At 43.6% G+C, this 24,162-nt stretch overlaps 1 protein-coding gene across 3 annotated transcripts in view; it reads right to left on the reverse strand.

Annotated features, from left to right (window-relative positions):
* TUBGCP3 (tubulin gamma complex associated protein 3) overlaps positions 1-24,162 on the reverse strand; it is a 96,408-nt gene that overhangs the window by 39,501 nt on the left and 32,745 nt on the right. For all 3 annotated transcript variants that reach the window (XM_050766587.1, XM_050766588.1, XM_050766589.1), the window contains exons 7-13: positions 23,692-23,810; positions 22,862-22,987; positions 17,774-17,842; positions 17,278-17,410; positions 15,394-15,560; positions 2,445-2,555; positions 2,016-2,124 (exon numbers count right to left, since the gene is read on the reverse strand). In XM_050766587.1, the coding sequence (XP_050622544.1) occupies positions 2,016-2,124; positions 2,445-2,555; positions 15,394-15,560; positions 17,278-17,410; positions 17,774-17,842; positions 22,862-22,987; positions 23,692-23,810 (834 nt within the window). The remainder of the gene's footprint in view (positions 1-2,015; positions 2,125-2,444; positions 2,556-15,393; positions 15,561-17,277; positions 17,411-17,773; positions 17,843-22,861; positions 22,988-23,691; positions 23,811-24,162) is intronic.

The raw sequence follows: 24,162 nt of genomic DNA on the forward strand, positions 1-24,162 counted from the left end.
CTGAATGAACCATGACAATGTAATAGCTACCACAGTGTCCTACGCGAAGTAAACCTTCTGAATGAACCATGACAATGTAATAGCTACCACAGTGTCCTACGCGAAGTAAACCTTCTGAATGAACCGTGACAATGTAATAGCTACCACAGTGTCCTACGCGAAGTAAACCTTCTGAATGAACCGTGACAATGTAATAGCTACCACAGTGTCCTCCGCGAAGTAAACCTTCTGAATGAACCGTGACAATGTAACAGCTACCACAGTGTCCTACGCGAAGTAAACCTTCTGAACGGCTACCACAGTGTCCTACGCGAAGTAAACCTTCTGAACGAACCATGACAATGTAACAGCTACCACAGTGTCCTACGCGAAGTAAACCTTCTGAACGAACCATGACAATGTAACAGCTACCACAGTGTCCTACGCGAAGTAAACCTTCTGAACGAACCATGACAATGTAACAGCTACCACAGTGTCCTCCGCGAAGTAAACCTTCTGAATGAACCGTGACAATGTAATAGCTACCACAGTGTCCTACGCGAAGTAAACCTTCTGAACGAACCATGACAATGTAATAGCTACCACAGTGTCCTACGCGAAGTAAACCTTTTGAATGAACCATGACAATATAATAGCAAATACAGCCAAAACTGGAGAGCTATAAGTGTAAGTTAGCCATACACAAAACATCATCATGAAATTACTGAGGGTGGGGCAGGCAGCAAATGGGGAAAAGGAAGAGAACGAGGGAAAGCCTCAGCGCTTCACACAAGCTGAACCCTCACGCAGCACTCTGAATGCAATAAACACAGTAAGTGCAGTAAGTCCTGGCTCTTCTCCAAACGAAGCCTTTGCATCCCAAAGAATGAGCTACCATTAGCAATATTTCTTCTGTTGTTCCTTATTTTGGCACACTGTCACTTTATCATTTTAAAAAGTAACACAAATTAAGAAGGACAAAATAGCTATACCTATTCCAACACTTACGGTTTAGCTCTGTATAAAAAGGAAATTAAAAATTTACACAGTACTATACATATACATACATAATACTATGTATTCAGGTGTTTTAGAGAGTAATTCCAATGATCTATAAATCCTATGGTACAAAAAAAACTTTTAAGTAATCTGTAACATCAGCACATCATCATCACCATCACCTCCACTATCATCACCATCATCATATCATTACTATCACCATCACAATTATCAATGTCATTACTATCATCACATCACCATCATCACCACCATCATCACCATCAACATCATCACCACCATCACTGCTACCACCACGCCACCATCACCACCCATCCCCAACACCGTTACCTCACCATCACCATCATCACTGCCACCACCACGCCATCATCACCACCCATCCCCAACACCATCACCTCACCATCATCACCATCACCATCATCACCACCACCCATCCCCAACACCGTCACCTCACCATCACCATCATCACTGCCACCACCACGCCATCACCACCACCCATCCCCAACACCGTCACCTCACCATCATCACCATCACCATCACCATCATCACCACGACCCATCCCCAACACTGTCACCTCACCATCATCACCATCACCACCACTATCACTGCCACCACCACGCCATCATCACCACCACCCATCCCCAATACTATCACCTCACCATCATCACACCATCACCATCACCACATCACCATCAACATCACCACATCACCATCAACATCACCACCACCATCACTGCCACTACCATGCCATCATCGCCACCCATCCCCAACACCGTCACCTCATCATCATCACACCACCACCATCATCACCACCATCACTGCCACCACCACGCCACCATCATCATCATCACCACCCATCCCCAACACCGTTATCATCACATCCCCATCATCCCCATCATCACACCATCACCATCACCACGTCATCATCATCACTGTTACCGTGAGCATCACCGTCCTCACATCATCATCACCATCATCACACTATCACCATCATCACCATCCCACCAGCATCATCGTACCGTCCTGGGGTGACTCTGCAGACTTGGTCACGGCTATCATCTTTGTAGTGGGAGTCTGATCATGACAAACTTGGTGCAAGAAATTTATTGATTTTCCTATCAAAAGGACCTAAAAAGAAAAACATTCTATGATTACCTTTATGTAAATTTAAAACGATTGCCCAAATCTACAAATATTCCTAAGCGACAAATTGGCTATTGATTGAAAAGTAACAAGGCACCTGCTACAGTATGGAGCGAATTCTAGTAACTCAAAGATACACTGAACACATACTATGTTGATGTATTCAATTAATACGCACTTACTTCATCTCCAGAACATTAACAATCTCAAAACGCATGAAGTTTTATGGAAATTGGTTTTGTCACATAATCCAAGTATATATAGCCATAAAACATCAAAATCACAAAAATCTCTTCTAATCCTACCTTCCTAGACTGATCCATCGTAATAAATGAAGGAATCATCGATTTCCTCAAAGTATACTTGTCATGCCACAGTCGATCTGTTTTAACTGTTGGATCTGATGCTACAAAAAACTGAAAGCGAAGGGGCATGGAAACATTAAAGAGTGATATTTATGGCAAAATAATAACCAACAGCAACATCAAAGAATAAGTTATTCTAGAAAGCCAAGTTCTCCAGACACAGAGACTCTTACCCATTTATACAATAAAACTTATATGAAACACAGAAATCTCTCTAAATTGAACTATGTATTTCCTAAACTTTTAAAACTAAAGTATAACAAAAACAAGTTATGTCTTCCTTGGAGAATCAGAACGTCCATAAGAGCCTCTGCAGCCTAACACTGAGGCTTCCTGGGCCGCACGGAGCTCTTCCTCAGTAACAGTGCAGGCGTTTGGGGTTCCCTCCCTCACAGGCAGCAGCTGTGTCTCCTCCCATCAGTCTGCCTGCCCTTGTAGTCTCTCTTTTGCAGAGCCCCAAAGCCTGGAACACAGAGGGGCCCAGGCTGGGATCCTCTGTTCACAGACAAGTCCCAAGCTCTATGGGCAGACCTTGCTGTACATGTACCGACGTGTACAAGGGGCCAGCACCAGCCAGGTGGCACTGTAGAAGGGACCCCTGTGTGGCTCCCCGGGGAACCATCTGTGCTCAGGAGCTTTCTTCCTCACTGGCACACAGCTCCCCTGCCCTGACCCTGATGGGCACCTACAGCACCGCCATTAGAAAGGAAACCGAGTAGTAAGGAGAAAATTCAATGGCTGTTGCTTCCAGTTTACTTGCCACTGCAACAATGAGGCCATTCTCATTTTTCAGTCATACACCCTAACAGACTAGCGCTTTTATTTCTATAAACTTGTTTTATAAAAGCACAACTGCTGAATTGAAGTAGCTTTTAGTTTTTATAGACAATGCCAGGTTTCCTTTCCACACAGCTGTGTAGACTGACACTCCTAGGGGCAGGATGTCCTGTTTTTGCAATCCTGGCTCATTTTAGATTTTGCCAGTTAGGTGGAATCATGGTTATCCTATATTGCTGTCATTAACCAAAAATGAAGCTGAGCATATTTTCATAGTTCTGACTGCCATTTGCCATTCTTCTCCTGTGAATGGTCTTTTCATGCCCTTGACCCATCTTTCTATTCATTTTGTTCTCTCATCAATATACAAAAATTCTTTGTACATTAGGAGTAGTGATCATTTGTGAATCATTAAATAGTAGAGATTTAATTTTTCCAAGTTAATCATTTGCCATTGTTTATAGTATGGTCCATATTTTGGTTCTATGTTTTGTTATATACAGATAAATTCTGTCTCCCTTTATGGTTTCGGAGTTTCCTGTCTTCCTAAGATCTTCCCATTCCTAGATTATGAAAATATTCTCCATCAAGTTCTTTCAGTATTTCTATTGAGTTATTTTTATTACCTAGATCTTTTTTTTTTTGAGACAGGGTCTCACTCTCTGGCCCAGGCTGGAGCGCACCAGCACGATCTTGGCTCACTGCAACGTCTGCCCCTCCAGCTCAAGCCATCCTCCCACCTCAGCCTCCCAAGTAACGGGGACCACAGGAGCACACCACCATGCCCGGCTAATTTTTTGTATTTTTGGTAGAGACAGGGTTTCACCATATTGCCCAGGTTGCTCTCAAACTCCTGAGCTCAAGCGATCTGCCTGCCTCAGCCTCCCAAAGTACTGGGATTACAGGCAGGAGCCACCATGCCCGGCCTACTACCTAGATCTTTAATTCCTCTGGAACTTGGTATAATCCTGGCACACAGTATGTTGTAAGGGGGAAGTCTATGTTTTCTCCTAGATGGCATTTTTTTCTTTACTGGCCGGGCCAGCCCCATTTAATGAATACACCATCCTTTCCTCTGAGCTAAGGATGCCTCATCAGGAATTGTTAATATCACCATAATTAATAATATCAACAGATTAAAAGAGGAAACCATTTGACTATATCAAAAAATGCTGAGGAAGCATCTGTTTACATGCCTCTGTTTACATTCTCCAATGATAACCAATTCGTTTTTAATTATCATGAGAGTGTTGATTTAAGCATATCCAGTGCTTCCTCCATCACAGTTATACTCTTCCTGGGGCTCTCCATCTCCTATGTGGGGAGGGGGAGCCTCTTCAAGCCGCTCCTGAGTCCTTCACACTGGACCCGAGTGATCTGCCCTGCTTTTCTGCTATAGATCGTGATGCAGGCTTAGCTCTGTTTCTTCCAATACGTAGAATCAGCCACTTCTCCAAGGAGCCCTACTTCCTTTGAAGGAGAAATGGCACTGGGACCATGACCTCAGCACTTGGCAGTATTTTCAGTTAAAAGCTGGAAGGCCTAATACTCAGCACTGCCCTGTGATGCATGGCTGATTTCTCCAGTCAGGCGGTAAAACATTTCAGTCGTATCACACCCCAAGTGCCTTTTTGGTGATCTTTCCATAAATCCCGAATATCTTTAAAAATTACATAGCAATACAAAATTAACGATTTCTTAGCAAAATGTAATGGTCAAAATTAACCCAAGAAGCAAGAGAGAGGAGACCCTGAAAACAGTATCTTCAGAAGAAACAGGAAATACAAAATACTATCACTAAGGCACAGGGCTACTAACACTTTTTAAGACATCATTCTTAGGTTGCTTAATGTATTATAGGCCACAGAAATACATATAGGATGGCCTCAGTTGATTTCATGAAACTGGCACTAGCACAAGTGATTAGAAAAATACCAAAAATATTACAGGACAGTCTCATTTGTGAATATGAATAAACTGAATAAAATGTTATACTTGCATTACTAGAATAAAATATTCTTCATCAGCATATATCATACTTCCAATATGCTATGCTAAATGTCTTAAAAACAAGGGAATACATAAATGAATTATAAATTACCATGTAGTCATTAAAAATAGATTGTTCTTAACTACCACAGCCCTTTCCAATAATCTGATGAAAAGCGTAGTTCTTCCCAGGAAAAAATCGCAGATACAGCTGACCCTTGAATCGCACCAATCTGAACTGTGCGGGTCCACTTACAGCCAACGGCACACACAGAAACATAGCCTCCTCGGGGTGTGAAACTCACTCGTACGGGAGGCCCACTTTCCCAACCCACAGGTTCCACAGGGCCAACTGCAGGACATGAGTACGTGTGGAGTTTGGTATCCACGCAGGTCCTAGAACCAATTCCCCTCATATACCACGGGACGATTATATTCACAAAATAGAGTTTCAGAGATCATTTTAATAAGCCTTGGTGTCAAAAAAATATTTAATGGCATAAAATAATGTTCATTATTTACTTCAACAAAATAAGTTGACAAAATACTATGCATATGATACATACAAATACACAGAAAAAATCAGTATATACAAATATTAACAGAATGTGTCTGGTCCTGACAGGGTTACTGGAAAATTTTAACTTCATCCTCTGTATGTGCTTATGTGATCAACACTGTTTAAACTGCAAATACTTTTCTATTAGAAAAAAAAAAATAGTTTAATAAAAGAATCAAGTAATTCTAGCCAAACACTGAACACACGCTACCAGTAAATTGTTGTTTTTTTAAATAACATCATTCTCCCAGGGCAACCAACTAAAAATGAATTTTTTTCTTTCACAGAAATCTATTTCCAAGAGTAAGTATTTCAGGAAACTAAATCTTAATGATGTCAAGATCTTCTATTTGATCCTTTTAAGGTCCAGACAGTATGAATTAGGCACAGCCAATCTCCTGCATCAGCAGGCACATGAGTAAGTGCCAACATGTTTATGACCACAGGGAAGAGGCTGCTACGTTTATTTTCAACTAAAATGTCTTATCTTTAAGTATCAACTTAAATGACTGAAGCATTCACTGATCTATTTTAGACTTTTGTGATCTACATTACCTTTCAGGGGCAAACAGCAATACTATCACGGAGGCGTCATCACCTTAACATAGACTTAAATTGTCCATGACAGAAATAAGCCCCCGTGAGTAATCTCAGCAGCGACTAAGTCACCGTGCTCATGCTGGGACTGCTCTGTACCTTGCCATACTACAGATTAGAGTAACTGCATATAAACTGTATGTCTGTTATTCCGTTAGAAGAGCTCGTTTCTACAGACAACACACTAATTTATCCTAATAGCTGGAGTACAGCCGGATTTCTATCAGTATGAACAATAAAGAAAACTTAATTTAAACCATAAAAAATCTCAGGCAATTCAGGCATCTTTAGAAGTTATGAAAGCACTGCTTCATCTAAGGGCAAAGTAGCACGCAATCACTCTAGCAGCAAACATCTCGTAGCAAACGGAGAGCCTGGGTACGCTTTAGAATATAATTAATTCTTTGAAAAAATATATAGTTACAGAGGGGAAAAAAACCAAGGTCAGAATATAATTGCTATACACTTTTATTTTGCTAAGGCATTTTCCACTCAAGGTTCTTTAATTTTCACCATTATGTCAAATGCAGAAAGAATTAAGAAAAAAAATAAAACATAATTGTACCATGATTTCTCATTAATTGCTGGACAAACGCCAAGGCCTCCCTACTAAAAACAGAAATGAAGAGGGTAATTTTCTTAGCAAGCAACTTCTAAAAATCAGATCCATTAATACAAATCATAAAAAATTCCAACTTCAACTTGCCAATCATGCAGGCAGCTACCAAGAGATTTCTCCTAAGGCCACACTTAGATAAAATAAAATGGGCTGGGCACAGTGGCTCACGCCTGCAATCCCAGCACTCTGGGAGGCCGAGGCGGGAGGATCACAAGGTCAGGAGATGGAGACCATCCTGGCTAACACAGTGAAACCCCGTCTCTACTAAAAATACAAAAAAAATTAGCCGGGTATGGTGGCAGGCGCCTCTAGTCCTAGCTACTCAGGAGGCTGAGGCAAGAGAATGGCGTGAACCCGGGAGGTGGAGCGTGCAGTGAGCCAAATCACACCACTGCACTCCAGCCTGGGCAACAGAGCATGACTCCGTCTCAAAAAAAATAAAAATAAATAAAATGGCAGCTGGACCAGTGGAATGAGTAAATTGGTCAGATTCTCTGTACAACAAAGGATAATTTACAAGGTAAACTTATAATTACAATATTTCAAGAGGTATGGCATAAAAATTCCAAAGGCGTAAGATATTTTATATGATAAACTTTTAAATTTCAGTAACACAGCAAGGGTGCTAAATAGATCCAGAGATATTCTGTCTCATCCATACTTTGTGGATCTTCAAATTCAAGGACGTAGTTTTAGAATATTATCACAGCATTTAAGTAAACATGTGAATCAAGTCTGGAAATCCAATTTTGAAAGCAAGAGAGTTTAATTTTAACTTGTCCCATCTTTTCTTGCTGCTAGTCGAAGCACCTAATCTTTACTATCCAAAGGGCAGTTGGAAACTGAGTGGTTTTGCCTGTAACTTGAATATATTGGCATAACTTGTTTACCTTCAGTTTACGGGGGAAGAAGCCAGGTTAGTTATAGAAAGGATTCACCATGCAGCTTCTCCAGATAGTAGTAACACAATGGAAAAACTTGGTTTACTTTCACAGTACTTACATTTAAGAGCAAAAAATGCCGGGCGCAGTGGCTCAAGCCTGTAATCCCAGCACTTTGGGAGGCCGAGACGGGTGGATCACGAGGTCAGGAGATTGAGACCATCCTGGCGAACACAGTGAAACCCCGTCTCTACTAAAAAAATACAAAAAACTAGCCGGGCGAGCTGGCGGCGCCTGTGGTCCCAGCTACTCGGGAGGCTGAGGCAGGAGAATGGCGTAAACCCGGGAGGCGGAGCTTGCAGTGAGCTGAGATCCGGCCACTGCACTCCAGCCTGGGCGACAGAGCGAGACTCCATCTCAACAACAAAAAAAAAAGAGCAAAAAATATACTTTTCCCAAATGCTGAAAGTGCTTTCCAACTTAATCATTCAGAATACCTTCCAAACTCTTATAGCCCTCTATTTTTGTCTTGCCTTTGCAAATGTACAAGATATAAATAAAATAAAAATAAAAGCAAAATAAAATTTAGATAACATTCTTAGCACTCGTGGGCTAAAGGTCTATATCCTTTTTATTGTTAAAAAGTAAAATCTCAGATGTTAGACTTAGAGGCAGCTTTCAATGACACCACAGCAGACACAGCAAAGCCCAGATGTCATCTGGAAGTTTTTCTCTGGGCCATCAACAGAGAGATCGAGGTCCCGGAGACTGGTAGGAGCCCAATGTAAGGAAGTCCCTGAGGAACAGCAGTAGGCAGTAGCAGTAGTACAGACACAGCCAAGAGGGAGACGCACCGCGTCCCCATTCAACAGGCATCATCCGACTCCCAGGCAGGAGGAACTGGAGGTCAAGGTGAATTCAGGTATCAGGTCAATACAGAAAGTGCAGCTCTCACACCAGCGCCATACCCAGCCCATGCATCTCTCGTGTTTGCAAAAGCCCGGGTCAAAGAAAAGCCCTGGGTCCTGTTCCCACTTGGGCTTCCCTTACCAGGACCCACAGACAGACAGCACAGCACGGGTCTGTGGACTTGGGAGGAAAACTAATCTCATCCTTACTTTCACTAACCTCACTAACCTCTATCTGAAATATACCTCTTCCTTCAATTATAAATGTGACTAACAAACCACAGTACCCGTGCCTTTGTCACAACAGGAGCCACACATTTCACATCAGATGTTAAGCTGTTGCAGGTGTTTTGAAATAGGCACTAATCCTTCTTAATGTGTTAAATTTTATTTATTTAAAAAATAAGCCACATCACTGACGTGACATTCAGTTTGGACATACTAGATAAAGCAGAGTTCTTCCTAAGCGAATTTTTTTTTAAATTTTCTATTTCCATAGGTTTTGGGGAAACAGGCGGTGTTTGTTCATTGTTACATGAGTAAATTCTTTAGCGGTGATTTGTGTGATTTTGGTGCACCCATCACCCAAGCAGTATACACTGCACCCAATTTGCAATCGTTTATCCCTCACTCTCTTCCCACTCTTTCCCTCCAAGGGAATTTCGTGGAGCCTGCACTACTGCACAGACGAGTGTGAGTGTGGAAGGGAGATGAGTGTGCAGAGCTGGTGTGGAAGGAGGTGGCACTCTGAACTCAGCCCCCTCCCATCACCTCAATTTTAGAACTAACTTTGCAGGTCCCCGCCCGACTGTGGGGGCTGCTGCAGGGAATCAGAGGGTGGGTAGGCCAGGGGTCCTCAAGTTTCAGTGCACAGCAGACACACTGCAGGGCTTTGGAAATCCTCATGCCCGTATCAGTCCACATTAAAACTCCTGCAAGGCCCCATGTGTGGCTAAACAGATGTGCAGCCTGAGAGCTACAGAGCTCTACCTAGGCACGATGACTCCACTGGTGAACCGGAGCACCTCAACCCAGCAGGGAGGGAGAAGGCCCAGGAAAGAGCCACAGGAGCTACCATAGCTGGCATCCCTCAGAACTTCTACATTTTTTTTTAATTGAGATGAAAATCACATAATATAAAAGTCACCATTTTAAAGTGGGCAACTCAGTGGCTTTTAGTATATTTACCATGTGGTCGTACAACCATTCCTAAGATCTAACTCCAGAACATTTTCATCAGCCTGGAGAGAGACTTCGTATCCATTAAGCAGGCATTCATTCCTCTCTGCCTCCCCACCCCCAGTCCCTGACAACATTAACTACTTTCTATCTCTATGCATTTGCCAATTCTGGACACGTCATACGAATGGAATCATGCAATATATGGCCTTCTGTGTCTGGCTGATTTCACAGAGCACAATGTTCTCAAGGTTCATCCACACTGTAGCAAGTATCAGATTTTCATTTTTTTGTTAAGGCTGAATAATATTCCATTGTGTGGATATACATCATTTTATTTATCAATTCATCAGTTGATGGACACTGGAGCTGTTTTCACTTTTGACTATTATAAATGATGCTGCTATAAATGTTCCTAGGCAAGTTTTTAGATGAATGCGTGTTTTCGTTTCTGTGGGTACACACCTAATAGTAGAACTGCTGGGTCCCATGGTAAATCCATATCTAATATTTTTAGAAACTGCCAAACTGCTTTCCAGAGTGGCTACACCATTCCGTGTTTCTACCAGCAATGATGCAGTTTCCAATTTCTCCAAATCCTTGCCAACACTTGTTATTTTCTGGCTGTTGGTTTGTTTTTGTTAACGAACCTAATGGCTGTGAAGTGGTATTTAATTGTGGTTTTGATTTGCATTTCCCTCTAACGATAATCTTTTCCTGTGCTTATTTGTCCATTTTTGTATCTTCTTTGGAGAAATATCTTCTCAAATCCTTTTTAAAGTGGTTTTTCTTGTTGAGTTGCTTGGGATACTAGACCATTATCAGGTAAGCGATTTGGATAAACTTTTCTCCTACTCTGTGAGTGGTTTTTTCACTTTCTCAAAAGTGCCCTTTAATGTACACAGTTTTTATTTTGATAAAGTCTGATTTCATTGCTCATGCTTTTGGTGACATATCTAAGAAACTGCTGCCAAATCCATGGTCCCAAAGATTTACCACAATATCTTCTAAGTTTTATAACTTTGGCACTTAAGTTTAGATGTCTGATCCATTTTGAGTTAATCTTTACAGATGGTATGTGACAGAGATCCCAATGCATTCTTCTACATGCAGCTATCCAGTTGTCCCGTTATCATTTGCTGAAAAGGCTTTTTTTCCCCATTGAGTCATCTTGGCAGCTTTATTGAAAATCAATAAAAATGAAGATGTACTTCTGGGCTCTCGCTCCTATCCCACTGACCCAGAGGTCTATCATGCCAGTATCTCATTGTTTTGATTACCCTGCATTGTAGCATGTTTTAAAATCAGAATCAGAAAGTTTGTTCAACTTTGTTCTTTTACAAGACTGTTTGGCCTCAGGGCTCCTTGCACTTCCTTGTGAATTTGAAGATCAGCTTTTCCACTTCTGCAAAGGCTGTTGGAATTTTGATAGACATTGCACTGAAAGTGTGGCTCGTGTTGGGGGAGTACTGCCATCTTAACAATATCAAACATTGAAAGCGTGGCCCGTGTTGGGGGAGTACTGCCATCTTGACAATATCAAACATTGAAAGCGTGGCCCGTGTTGGGGGAGTACTGCCATCTTAACAATATCAAACATTGAAAGCGTGGCCCATGTTGGGGGAGTACTGCCATCTTGACAATATCAAACATTGAAAGCGTGGCCCGTGTTGGGGGAGTACTGCCATCTTAACAATCTCAAACATTGAAAGCATGGCCCGTGTTGGGGGAGTACTGCCATCTTAACAATATCAAACACTGAAAGTGTGGCTCGTGCTGGGGAAGTACTGCCATCTTAACAATATCAAACACTGAAAGTGTGGCCCGTGTTGGGGGAGTACTGCCATCTTAACAATATCAAACATTGAAAGCGTGGCCCGTGTTGGGGGAGTACTGCCATCTTAGCAGTATCAAATCTTCAGTCCATAAGCATGGAATGTCTTTCCATTTATTTAGGCCCTTTTCATTCCTCTCAACAATGTTCTATTGTTTTCAGAGTACAAGTCTTGCACTTCCTTGGTTAAAATTATAATATGCATTCTAAATAATCAATTGCACAGGTTTTTAAACAGCTTCCAAAATTCACCTCATCCTGTAATTATGGAATAACTGAACATAAATGCATTAAAAATGATAAGCTTCACTCTACCAAAGGAAATGCCCATTACCTACGTGTCCTTAGAACCTTATCATGATGATAAAAACTAAATAGTACAAGAATTTAAGACTCCATTTAATCTTGAAAAATTAGGTCTAGAACTTTAAGTCAACTAAATAATTTTACAATACTTTCCAGAAACCTAAAAATAAGGATTCAAATTTAAATGATGAATATCAAATATACCTCTATAGATGACATGTAAATATATTTTAACATTGAGTATTATATAAAATTTAAAATAAGAATTGAGCTAACTACAGTGTCAGAGGTCAGGATAAAGTTTACCTTTAAGGAGAAGGGGACAACGATGGGTATACAATAGGGATACTGATAAGTGCTATTTCTTGACTTGGATAGTGGCTTATTACAAATTGCATACAAAAAATTAAAAATATAAAATAACACAGATTTAACAACAGGTATAGAGCTTAAGAGTGCAGGGCCGGGCACGGTGGTTCATGCCTGTAATCCCAGCACTTTGGGAGGCCTAGGTGGGTGGACTGCCTGAGCTCAGGAGTTCAAGACTAGCCTGGGCAACAGGGTAAAACCCAGTCTCTACTAAAATACAAAAAACTTAGTTGGGTGTGGCAGCGTGCGCCTGTAGTCCCAGCTACTTGGGAATCTGAGGCAGAAGAATTGCTTGAACCCCAGAGGCGGAAGTTGCAGTGAGCCGAGATGGCACCATTGCACTCCAGCCTGAACAACAGAGTGAGACTCCATCTCAAAAAAAAAAAAAAAAAAAAAAAGTGTGTGGCGGTGCATGCAGGTATGCAGAACCCGGGAAATGGACACGATTCTTCATCTTAATGGAGGAAGGGGTTAAAAAAAAAGTTTACTCATGATTTCAACGTTTAGGAAGATACAGGCTCACAAAAGCTTTGAAAAACTTTAGGGAACCATTAGTGAAATAAAACATACCTTACAAAGCTTCAATTTTTTTTTTTTTTTTAAAGAAAGTTCATTCAGCAAAAGGAAGACAAGAAGCCTGAAAATTCTTTTTAATCTCCAAATTCAATATGCAATCCCTATAAAAATTTTTTAAATATCTTTTAACAGAATTGACAGGCTGATTCTAAATTCATATGTAAGTATAAATGTGCAAAAACAACAACAAAGAAATTGTGAAAAGAACAAAAGGACTGCCTCTACCAAATTTCAAACCACAGAGTAGAGTCATTTAAATAACACTGACAGATAAAAAGCAAACAGAAAAAAGACAATCCAGAAACAGATTCAAGAATACAGAGAAATTTAGTTTACGATAAAACATGGTAAAACTTGTGTGGAGTCTCAGTTAAGGATCAGTCAACAGTACAATGACTCTTTGTACTATTCTTCCAACTTTTTTATAAGTTTGGAAGAACGTGAAAAAAAGTTAAAAGATACAATTTTTTAAAAGAGCAATTCCATATATAAAAATCTGAAAATATAAAACCATCCATGATTCACTCCTAAAAAGAAAAATCCATAAGAAAAATGGGCAAAGGAAACTAACAGGTAATTAGAGAAGAAATAAAAAAAAAACCTATAAGCATGAAAAGCTGGTCAGTCTCACTAGTAATCAGGGAAATGTAAATAAATACCCCAGTGAGATGGCACATTTTGTGCATTACGTGAAAATATTATTATACAAAGTGTTGAGAAGGACGCGGGAGTGAGGATTATAACAGAAAGCTGATAGCTGGGTCAACCTGGATAAGCACTCCTGAGCACAACGTGGCAGAATCAAAGTTTAAAATATGCATCACCATAAAAAAATAATAAATAAAATAAAATAAAATATGCATCCCCATGGGCCAGGCACAGTGGCTCACACCTGTAATTCCAGCACTTTGGGAGGCTAAGGCGGGCGGATCACAAAGTCAGAAGATTGAGACCATCATGGCCAACATGGTGAAATCCCGTCTCTATTAAAAGTACAAAAATTAGCCGGGCGTGGTGGCAGGCACCTGTAGTCCCAGCTACTTGGGAGGCTGAGGCAGGAGAATGGGGTGAACCCAGGAGGTGGAGCTTGCAGTGAGCCGAGACTGGGCCATAAATACGCTCAAGAAGACACATAAAAGGATGTTCATTTTAATACTGTTCATAAGATTAAAAACTACAAAAACCATCATCTCCATCAATAAGAGAGTGGCTAGATAAAAACAGATCTGTCCCTACCGTGAAATAATGTCCAGTAATAAAGAAAAACTACATACACCATCGGGAAAGCGCTACAAGACAGGCTGAGCAGCTCGCCCAAGCAGATGCGCGTGTGCCATGCCGCCCATGTGTTTCAAAAGCACACAGAGCACCAGAGAGACTCCATTCTGCCCCAACGCTTGCTTTAAAAACAACTTGTAACAGCACAAACAATAAATTAGAAAACAAACTGAACATAATACGAACTTCACATTTGCTTATTTGCAATCTGATCCATGAGAAACAGCAGAAGAACACAGGCCACTACAGCCAGCAGCACCCACACACAGGCACACCTGCGTTTCAGATGGCCAGGCCTCTGCCACTTCCCGTCACACACAGGCTGCAGCCCCAACAGCCCACTTCCACAAGCAAACGCCAGGGCTTTTCCAAGGCCAATGTGATATTTATGGCAGTGCTTATGTATTTCTTAACGCTTTAATGTGTTAAATTGTACAACTTTCGTTAGATTCCTGTCTTTCTGTTGTTTTAATGTTACTGACAAACCTTTTGAGTGTGGTGCCCCTCACCCTACCTCCCACCAAAAGCCCTATCATTTCCATCATGTGATTTACTACACAAGTGATTTTTAAGCAGCACATGCTGTGTTACAGAACGGACCATATTTCAATAGACATATATACAACTAACTTATTTCATTAAGCTGTTAGCACCAAAGTGAGTTTGCAAAGTAATCACGGCAAAGCAGCAGAATCTGCGATGAAGACTCCCCCAAGACTCAGGAGGCCTTGTCCTGCTTTGCCATCCACGTGCTAATAAACTTGGACGAGTGATTCCACCTTGCTGAGGAATAAACTTGGACAATTCTCCACTAACCAAAGAACTCATGAACTCATCTACTGTTCAGTGAGCTAACCAGCTGTCAAGGCACTGTGTAAAACGTATATCGTATTCAAATGAAGTGCAGTCGCGTTTCTGTTAGGATAATATGGTAATCACGAGGGGAAAAATGAAACAGCATAACTGCATGCCCATGCTTTTTAAATCCAAGTCTCAGAACCGAACACCGATCCTTACTTCGTGGTAAGTGTCCTCAAGCTCCCCATCATATATCCAGCGGTACAGGAAGCTCAAAACAGGATGAGACACGAGGCTGAGGATGTGCTGCACCAGAGACCGCATGTACGGGTCTCCTGTTTTTGTGTAGGCGTGGACAGCTGAGGCCAGCTCACCTCCTTTCCTTCCTGGGAGAAATGGGGGAAAATACAAAAAAAATCCACATTTACACTCATAGTACACACCAGTCACTTCACACTAACCAAAGACACCCAAGTAACTGAGATAAAGAGCATTTGTTTTCTTACAGTTAATACCATTTTGGACCCAGAAGCAGCAGTAACATGCCATGATTCAGAAACCAGGAGGTCCAGACTCCAACCCTGGCTTTACACAAGTCTGTGAGTCACTCCTCTCTTTAGCTGCTGAGGAATTTTTCAGAAACAAAAAGTAGCAAAAAAATTGCTGGCTACACAATCTAAAGTTCACATGACTTTTCATGCCTTTTTTCCTTGAGGCATACTAAGACTCACGCGTCACGGTGCAATGGAGGGCACAAATGTATGTGAAAAACAAAAGTTCTATGAATCAATACTTGCACGTTTTTTGGTATGATATGCTAGACCCAACCTATCACTGATTTTATAACCCATTAACTGGCTACAACACACAGTGTGAGAAACACTGCTCTGCGTGGAGAGAAGAGGCCCCCAGGCCTGGGCCGGAGCTACTCAGTATGAAGGACTGGGAGTGGCAAAAATCCGGTCTGGAAATAGAAGCACATGAAGAATTCTTATGTTATGCTAAGAATTCAAGATTTTATTAGACCACTGGTAGATTTTAAGGAGAGGAGTGACGGGGTCTGATTTTAAGAAGATGGCTCTGCTGTGTGTACACAAAGTGGGGGTGTGAGATTGAATATGGGGATCGGACAGCAGCTCTTATAACAGCCCCTACAGTGCCAAGGCCAAGCGCACAGGCTGAGCAGAGTGAGGGAAGTGAAGGACCCCAGGGGCCCGCGGGACACGGAAAGTGACAGAGGAGTTTGGGGGGAATCCAGTTCCGGAGGAGCCCTGGGAACTGGAGAAAACACTGGTGTTTATTTACTGCTCTCCACTTCTCTCTTTTTTGAGGGAAGTGCCAAGAGGTGAGAGAGGAGGGTGTGCAGACAGCAAGACGACCAATGGGGCCCTGCAGATTCTGGGGACCACCCTGAGCAGAGGATGGCAGTGAGAAAGGAACTCCTGTGCAGCAGATGGCCGGCTCGCCCATCTCATGTCGTCGTAACAACCCTAAGAGGTAACTGCTACTAGGATCTCAATGATACAAATGAGGGAAAAGGCAAAGAGGTTCTTGGCTATGGTAGTACAAACAATGAGAAAAAATGTCAGAAAGCAACTAGCAATACAGAACCTAGAGACAGAGAGGCCAAAGCAAGACATGCAAATATGGGAACATCTGACCGAGAGTCACCAACATGGTCCCCGACCGCAGAAGGAATAAAGGCAAAAAGCAAAATGCAAGGAAAGGCAACCAAGGGAGCGACGCGCGCTGTCAGGAACGGTAACCGAGGACCACGCAAGAGAGAAAACTTTAAACGCAAAACACCCTCCCCCCCTCCCACCTCCATCTCAATGCCAGCCCGAGCTTCTACCGTATAAATACTGGGCCACACTGGCAACTGGTTACGTTCCCTCTCGGTTCATATCTGTCGATTCCTATTGAATCAACATGGCCATGAAGGATAAAAAAGGTCAGGACACAAAAGCAAGCCTGGATGGCGCACCCTACAACGAGTTCTAAAACAAAGCGAGCGCCAGACGCGCACAGGAGAGACGCGCACGGGACAACAAGTTCTAAAACAAAGCGAGAGCCAGACGCGCACAGGAGAGACGCGCACGGGACCTTGGCAGTGGTCCACCAGGGCCGCAAGGGTCTTCAGTCGTATTTTGGGATCATAGGTCCAAACCAAGAGGCGCCGAAGTGTTAAACTACTCTCAAGTCCCAAATTCACACCCTGGTCATCCTCTAGTTGTAGCTAAAAAACAACAAAGATAGAAATGTTTAAGTACAAATAACTACATAGGTCACACTTCTTAATCTATATCAAGTGAATATAAGAAAATGATTATCCTCATAAAAATGAAGCCAAAGTCCCCTTTAAAAAAAAAATAGTATTTTTAAGCTACAAGTGACCTTTAACCGGTGGAACTCCGAAAATTAGCAATTAACTGGCTCTGGGATACATTGAAACTTGATATTCAAATCTTACAAATAATATTATGAAAAATATTGCTGTCTTTTAAAAGTAATGTATGAAGTAACTTAAAACATTCTATATAGCTTCAATTTCATAACGCTTAGAATCATGAAGAAATAAAAATAAAAATAAAATATTTACCTGAGAATGTAAAACAGAGAGCAATCGATAGTATTCTCTGAGTTCCTGGTGCAAGGCGGCACAAAAGCTCTGTGTGGAAGAGAAATATAATTAAAGCACGACACACTCATTATACATGGACTGATTTTAAGTGGAAAGGTATAATGCTTTTAGATAAAGTTCAGGTGGGGTGCTACAAGATTTAAATTCAGGTTTTGTCAATAATTTAATCATCTTAATCACCACAATATAATTTTAATAACATGAAAAAAGTGTTGTTCCTTAGTACAAAAAGCATGAACTCTGCAGAAGAGGAATGGAAAAAAAAATATGGTATAGTTTTCATGAAGTGCAGTCACTTTAGAGAATGATCCTTGAAGATTATATCCCCTGTAAATATTCAGGGTTAGAACGCAATTTTCTTTCAGGCTCTTAATTAACAAAATTTAAAAATTAGCAGCTCAGTGCCAATCCCCCTAATTTTCGTTCTGTTTGCACTGCTTGCTCTTCTGACCTCTATTAGTAGTAAGAACTTTTCCACACATCTCCAATCTTAAATGCTGAAAGGAGTCAGGTCAAAACAACCGGAATCAGAAGCTGGAAGAGGCACCTTATACACCTGCATCCGGTCCTGTGGCAAGAGCCTTCAGGGACGAACTGTGGGATGTAACTCCAGGATGCCTGGGGGCAGCGCTGCCTACAGCAGGAGCAGCCTGCAAGGGATGAACCTGTGCTCTTTCTCATTCAGTTTTATCCAGCAAAAAGCCATCAAAATTTTTTTTAATGTTTTTTAAACTTGTTTTCTTTAAGTAAATATGTAGGTTGCATAACTTTCTGTATATTTTTAAAATATATCAGCAGTCTTCTATAGGTGTATTTTACTGCATTTATGGTTTGTGGACTAAGACAAATGTGAACATTTTCAAGTTCAAAAATGAACATAAAACATACTAATTTTGTAGACACAAAAGACGACGTCAAAAGTGAGGTGTGCAAGAAGAAACGTCCTAGAGAGTCTGGAATGAGACAGACCACGGGGCAAAATCCAGGGCTCCCACTGGAGGCACCACCAGCGTCAGCCCCCAATGGTATGAACCTCTTGGTTCATCTACACAGGGAAGAATAAATGCAGTAACCTAGGGCAAGCGCCTGGCACAGCGTGAGCCCAAAGGTGCTTATTAAACCATAGGTCAATTTTCTTCAGTAATATTTACAGAGAAAATGACATGGAATCTGCTCAGGCACAGCATCACTCTTTACCAAAACTCCATCCCAGCCCCCAGGGCAGGAGGGCAGAAACACAAACACATCGAAGCTTTTAAAAACCTGCTGAATATGCCGCCAGGCGCGGTGGCTCACACCTGTAATCCCAGCACTTTGGGAGGCCGAGGCAGGCGGATCATGAGGTCAGAAGATCAAGACCATCCTGGCTAACATGGTGAAACCCCCCCGTCTCTACTAAAAATACAAAAAATTAGCCTGACAGTGGCGGGCGCCTGTAGTCCCACCTACTCAGGAGGCTGAGACAGGAGAATGGGGCGAACCCGGGAGGCGGAGCTTGCAGTGAGCAGAGATGGCGCCACTGCACTCCAGCCGGGGCGACAGAGCAAGACTCTGTCACAAAAAAAAAAAAAAACCCTGCAGAAATAATCAAATCATTATCCATCGTGTAGAATGGAAGTATTTATACACAGGAGTATGTGAGTCAGCTTCTGAGAGGTCTACAACCAAAGAGTGCAAGAGCAGGCAGAGTGTGGCAGCGCCGCACTCACTCAAACGGAAAGGCCTATGGTTAGCAGAGGCTGTTTTCACCTTGGTTCATTAAATGCACATGTAAATTTCACGCTTACAAAACAGTATCTTCATTCATATATGATTTTGCTCCACTTGGTATGTCTAGAGCCAGGACGCCTCCAAGGCTAATTGGGGGCACTGGTAATACTGACACAGGACACAAATTATGCAAGGCATAAATTAGGGCACACAGTCACCCCACTGAGTGCACACGCTGGCACTTCAAATAAGATAAATAAACCACCACTCCTTCAGCAACTGGATAGCACAAAGCAATGACTTCAAAAAGGAGGAAATGGAAATAGAACATAGACAGCTTTGGAACAGAAGTGACACATCACACCCTGGTCCGTATCTGCCATCTACTAGTCAGGGCAACTTGGTCAAATCAATTAAACTTGCTAAGGTTCAATTTTCACATCTGCACAATGGGGACAATTAATGCTTGCCCTGATCATTTTAGAGGGCTGCTATGATAATCAATAAGGAGATAAAAGAAGAGGCTCTAAAGTCCAGTACTATAAACAGCAGTACCCAACCTTTTTGGCACCAGGGACTGGTTTTGTGGAAGACAATTTTTCCACGGACCAGTGTGGGATGGGGGGGCAGGGTGGTTCTGGGATAAAACTGTTCCCACCTCAGATAATTAGACAGACATTAGATTCTCATAAGAAGCACACAACCTAGATCCCTCGAATGCACGGTTCACAACAGGGTTCACGTCCTATGAAACTAACGCCGTCACTGATCTGACAGGAGGCAGAGCTCGGGCGGTCACGCCTGCTCACCCTCCACTCACCACCTGCTGTGCGGCTCAGTTCCTAACAGGCCACGAACCAGTACCGGTCCACAGCTCAGGAGCTGGGACCCCTGCTCTAACACATAATATGATACTACTATAGTGATCAATCCACCTCCTGTAATAAAGTATCTACATAACGGTTTATTTCGTTATCTTGTATTGATTTTTTGTGTGTGTCTTGCTTCATGTCTACCAAGTTAACTAGGACTTATCAGTGACACTTGCATAAGATGATGATATAAACCGAGACACGATCAAACACTCCCTTCGAGAAAGGGGACAGGGACTCTAAAATCACAGCTGGCTGCTGAGGGGATGGCCCATCAGTCCCACCTGCCTCAAGAAAGAGCCAGCTCACTTCTCTCTGCCTTTGCAATGAAGGAGAATGGTGGCTGGTCATCGAGCAACTCACTAGACTGGGAAACAGAATAGAAAACAGTCCTAGCCTGGGGAGCAGCATCTTTATACGCATTCTCTCCCCATCTTCACAATCTGGAGGTAATCACTACTCCACTCTACGCAGGACGAAACTTGTGGCCAACAGAAGATAACCTGTGCAAGATGACGTGACCATTAAAGGAGAAGCCCAAACTGGAACCCTGGGCTGCCTTGCTTCAAAGCTCAAAGTGTGACTCCTGCTCAGCAGCCATGCTGCCACAGCACACTCCTATCCACTAGGCACGCTCCTCCCTGCCAACCACGCTCCTCCCCACCAGCCACACTGCCACACCACAGGCCTACTCACCCACCACGTTCTCACCCACCAGCCACGCTCCTCCCCGCCAGCCACGCTCCTCCCCACCAGCCACACTGCCACACCACAGGCCTACTCACCCACCACATTCTCACCCACCAGCCACGCTCCTCCCCGCCAGCCACGCTCCTCCCCACCAGCCACACTGCCACCCACCAGCTACACTCTTCCCCACCAGCCATGCTCATGCTCCTCCCCACCAGCCATGCTCCTCCCCACCAGCCATGCTCATCCTCCTCCCCACCAGCCACACTCCTACCCACCAGCCACGCTCCTCCCCACCAGCCACGCTCTCCCCACCAGCCACACTCCCACCCACCAGCCACACTCCCACCCACCAGCCACGCTCCTCCCCACCAGCCATGCTCATGCTCTTCCCCACCAGCCACACTCCCACCCACCAGCCACGCTCCTCCCCACCAGCCATGCTCATGCTCTTCCCCACCAGCCACACTCCCACCCACCAGCCATGCTCCTCCCCACCAGCCATGCTCATGCTCCTCCCCACCAGCCACACTCCCATCCACCAGCCATGCTCCTCCCCACCAGCCATGCTCCTCCCCACCAGTCACGTTCTTCCCCATCAGCCATGCTCCTTCCCACCAGCCACACTCCTCCCCACCAGCCACATTCTTACACACCAGTCAGGCTCCCACCTACCGCCCAGGCTCCTACTCACCAGCCACACTGCCACACTACTCGTCTACTCACCAGCCACACATTCTTACCCAGCACCCACACTCCTACTCGCCAGCCACATTCCCACCCACTGGCCGTGCTCCTACTCACCAGCCACATTCTTACCCACCAGCCATGCTCCTCCCCACCAGCCACACTTCCACACTACACGCCTAATCAACAGCCATGTTCTTACCCCTAGCCACACTGCCACACCACGTGTCTACTCACCAACCACATTCTTATCCACCGGTCATGTTCCTGCCCACCAGCCACACTGCAGCACCACACTCCTACCCACCAGTCACATTCCTACCCCCTAGCCACACTCCTACTCACCAGCTACACTGCCATGAGTCCTGTGCTATGCTGGGCTTATAGTACACAGTTATTTTGTGAGTCAGTAATTTTTGGAGATTTCATTGGCAGTAATTACTGTCCAATAAGCAACCTATGGACAAGACCACATGCTGCTTAGCCACGAAGAAGGGCTGGACAGTGGAGATGCCACAGCTCCTGTCGGCTGCCCCCTGTCAGGCTCCACCAGAAGGAGAAGCAGCAGCAGCTCCCTCCCAGCCATGCACTGTGCCACCGGCAGTGCCCACCCAGGGCTGTCCAGACAGCCATAGCCGGATTCCCATCTCCAGCTTCAGCAGTGTTCCCAAATCCTGCCTCACCGTGCTGCCTGGGGAGTCACGCAGCTGGGAGTGTCCCCCGTTAGCAGGCCCCTTCCCAGCAGGGCCCCTCCTCCACCTTCCGGAGGAGGCAGCAGCAGCTGGGCAGGGCCCCCCTTGAGCGTTTGGAATCGGGCAATGCCAGCTCCCCATGGCCAGCTCTGTCTCACCATTTTCTCTGTGGTTTACAGTCCTCCAGCAGCTCCTGAGCCAACCTGCTGCATTCAATGTCCTCATCAGCACCTACTGTGGTTTCTACTTTCTTGAGTGGACCCTGACAATTGACTCTCAAAGTTGCTTTACTTGGAAAGAGCCGTAGGAGGAGCTATTTCTCAGTAAGATTTCAACTAGAATAAGCGTTTCCCAAAGTACGCGGCATCCCAGCATCCTAGGAACCATGAACACACCTGCCCAACGAGTCCGAATGAGCGGTCCAGGCTCCTCTGGTCCGTGTATCTTCTGATTTTATTATGCAACCATCCCAACTCAGAGAGCCTGACTGCTGTGTCTCTCAAAGACCTACTTAGATTTGCCTAAAAAGTAAATACATCATATGTTAAACATTAAAAGTCAATACCAGAGTTTTAACTAGTATTTTTCTCAAACACTTACACTTTTAATATTATAATCCTTAGGCTTCAAGACATAAAAGTTAAAACTAAGATCCCATCACTAAAAGGAAGGAAAGCACATCAAGTGACAGCGTGATGGAAAGCACCTCAAAGGGCACCATGAGCTCCCTTCACACCACCCTGCAGTTGACCTGCGGTGTGGCAGAGATGGTCTGTGATCTCAGTTACGCTGTGAAAGGGCTAAAAGCCCCAGTGTGACTCACACCACAAGAAATGGGCATGGTAAAGGCAGGTTATGGAAAAAGGAAGCAAAAGTGGGTGAAGACCCCTGACCTGGAATCCTGCATCAATGCTGAAGGCGCCAAGGGACCTCTGTCCCCTGGATGCCTCAGCCATCACACAGCAGGATGCAGAAATCAGCTATGGGGCGGCCCCATCAGTAGATGCGAGGAAAGGAGGCACACATTAATCACAAAGGGTCCCCATAATAAAACTGAACGAGCACAATGGACAGAAATAGAAACCAGGATTCCACAGTGGAATTTCACCTCACACTCGATTCGCAAAATCCCAGTACCACCTTATCAATCAACAGCTCACTATCTGGACTTCATGACATTTTTTTTCTTTCTGAATATTTTAAATTAGATTTTATGTGACCATACCTTTCCTTCTACTTTGTAACAATTTTCAGTGTTGTTCATTTTGATATTTTTGCCGTCTATGCCCTGAAAGACGTACAAAATGTCCCTTACCAGAGCTGCTTCTGTAATTTCCATAGTACCTGCAAAATCATTTTTTAAAGAGTAATTACTAGACAATACATTTTAAGATACAACAGATATTATGACACAATTAGCTTCAGATTAGATATATGCCACCCGGATGAAATTTACTAACTCAATAAATAAGTTCAAGATGAAAAAGAGAGTATGAAGTTAGAAAGAAACAAGGTGAGTCTCAGTCTAGAGGCTGGCCTGCTGTGCCACGAACACACAACTGTCCAACACAACATGAGTGTGGGCCGTGGACAGACAGACGCCGGACGCGGGAGCTACACATGGGGACAGGGGGAGTGGGGCAGATGGTAGAGACTGCTGCAGGGGACTAAGACTGCCAGGATGTCCTCCGGCTCT

This window comes from Macaca thibetana, chromosome 17 (genome assembly GCF_024542745.1).
Source record: "Macaca thibetana thibetana isolate TM-01 chromosome 17, ASM2454274v1, whole genome shotgun sequence".
Lineage (NCBI taxonomy): Eukaryota > Metazoa > Chordata > Mammalia > Primates > Cercopithecidae > Macaca > Macaca thibetana.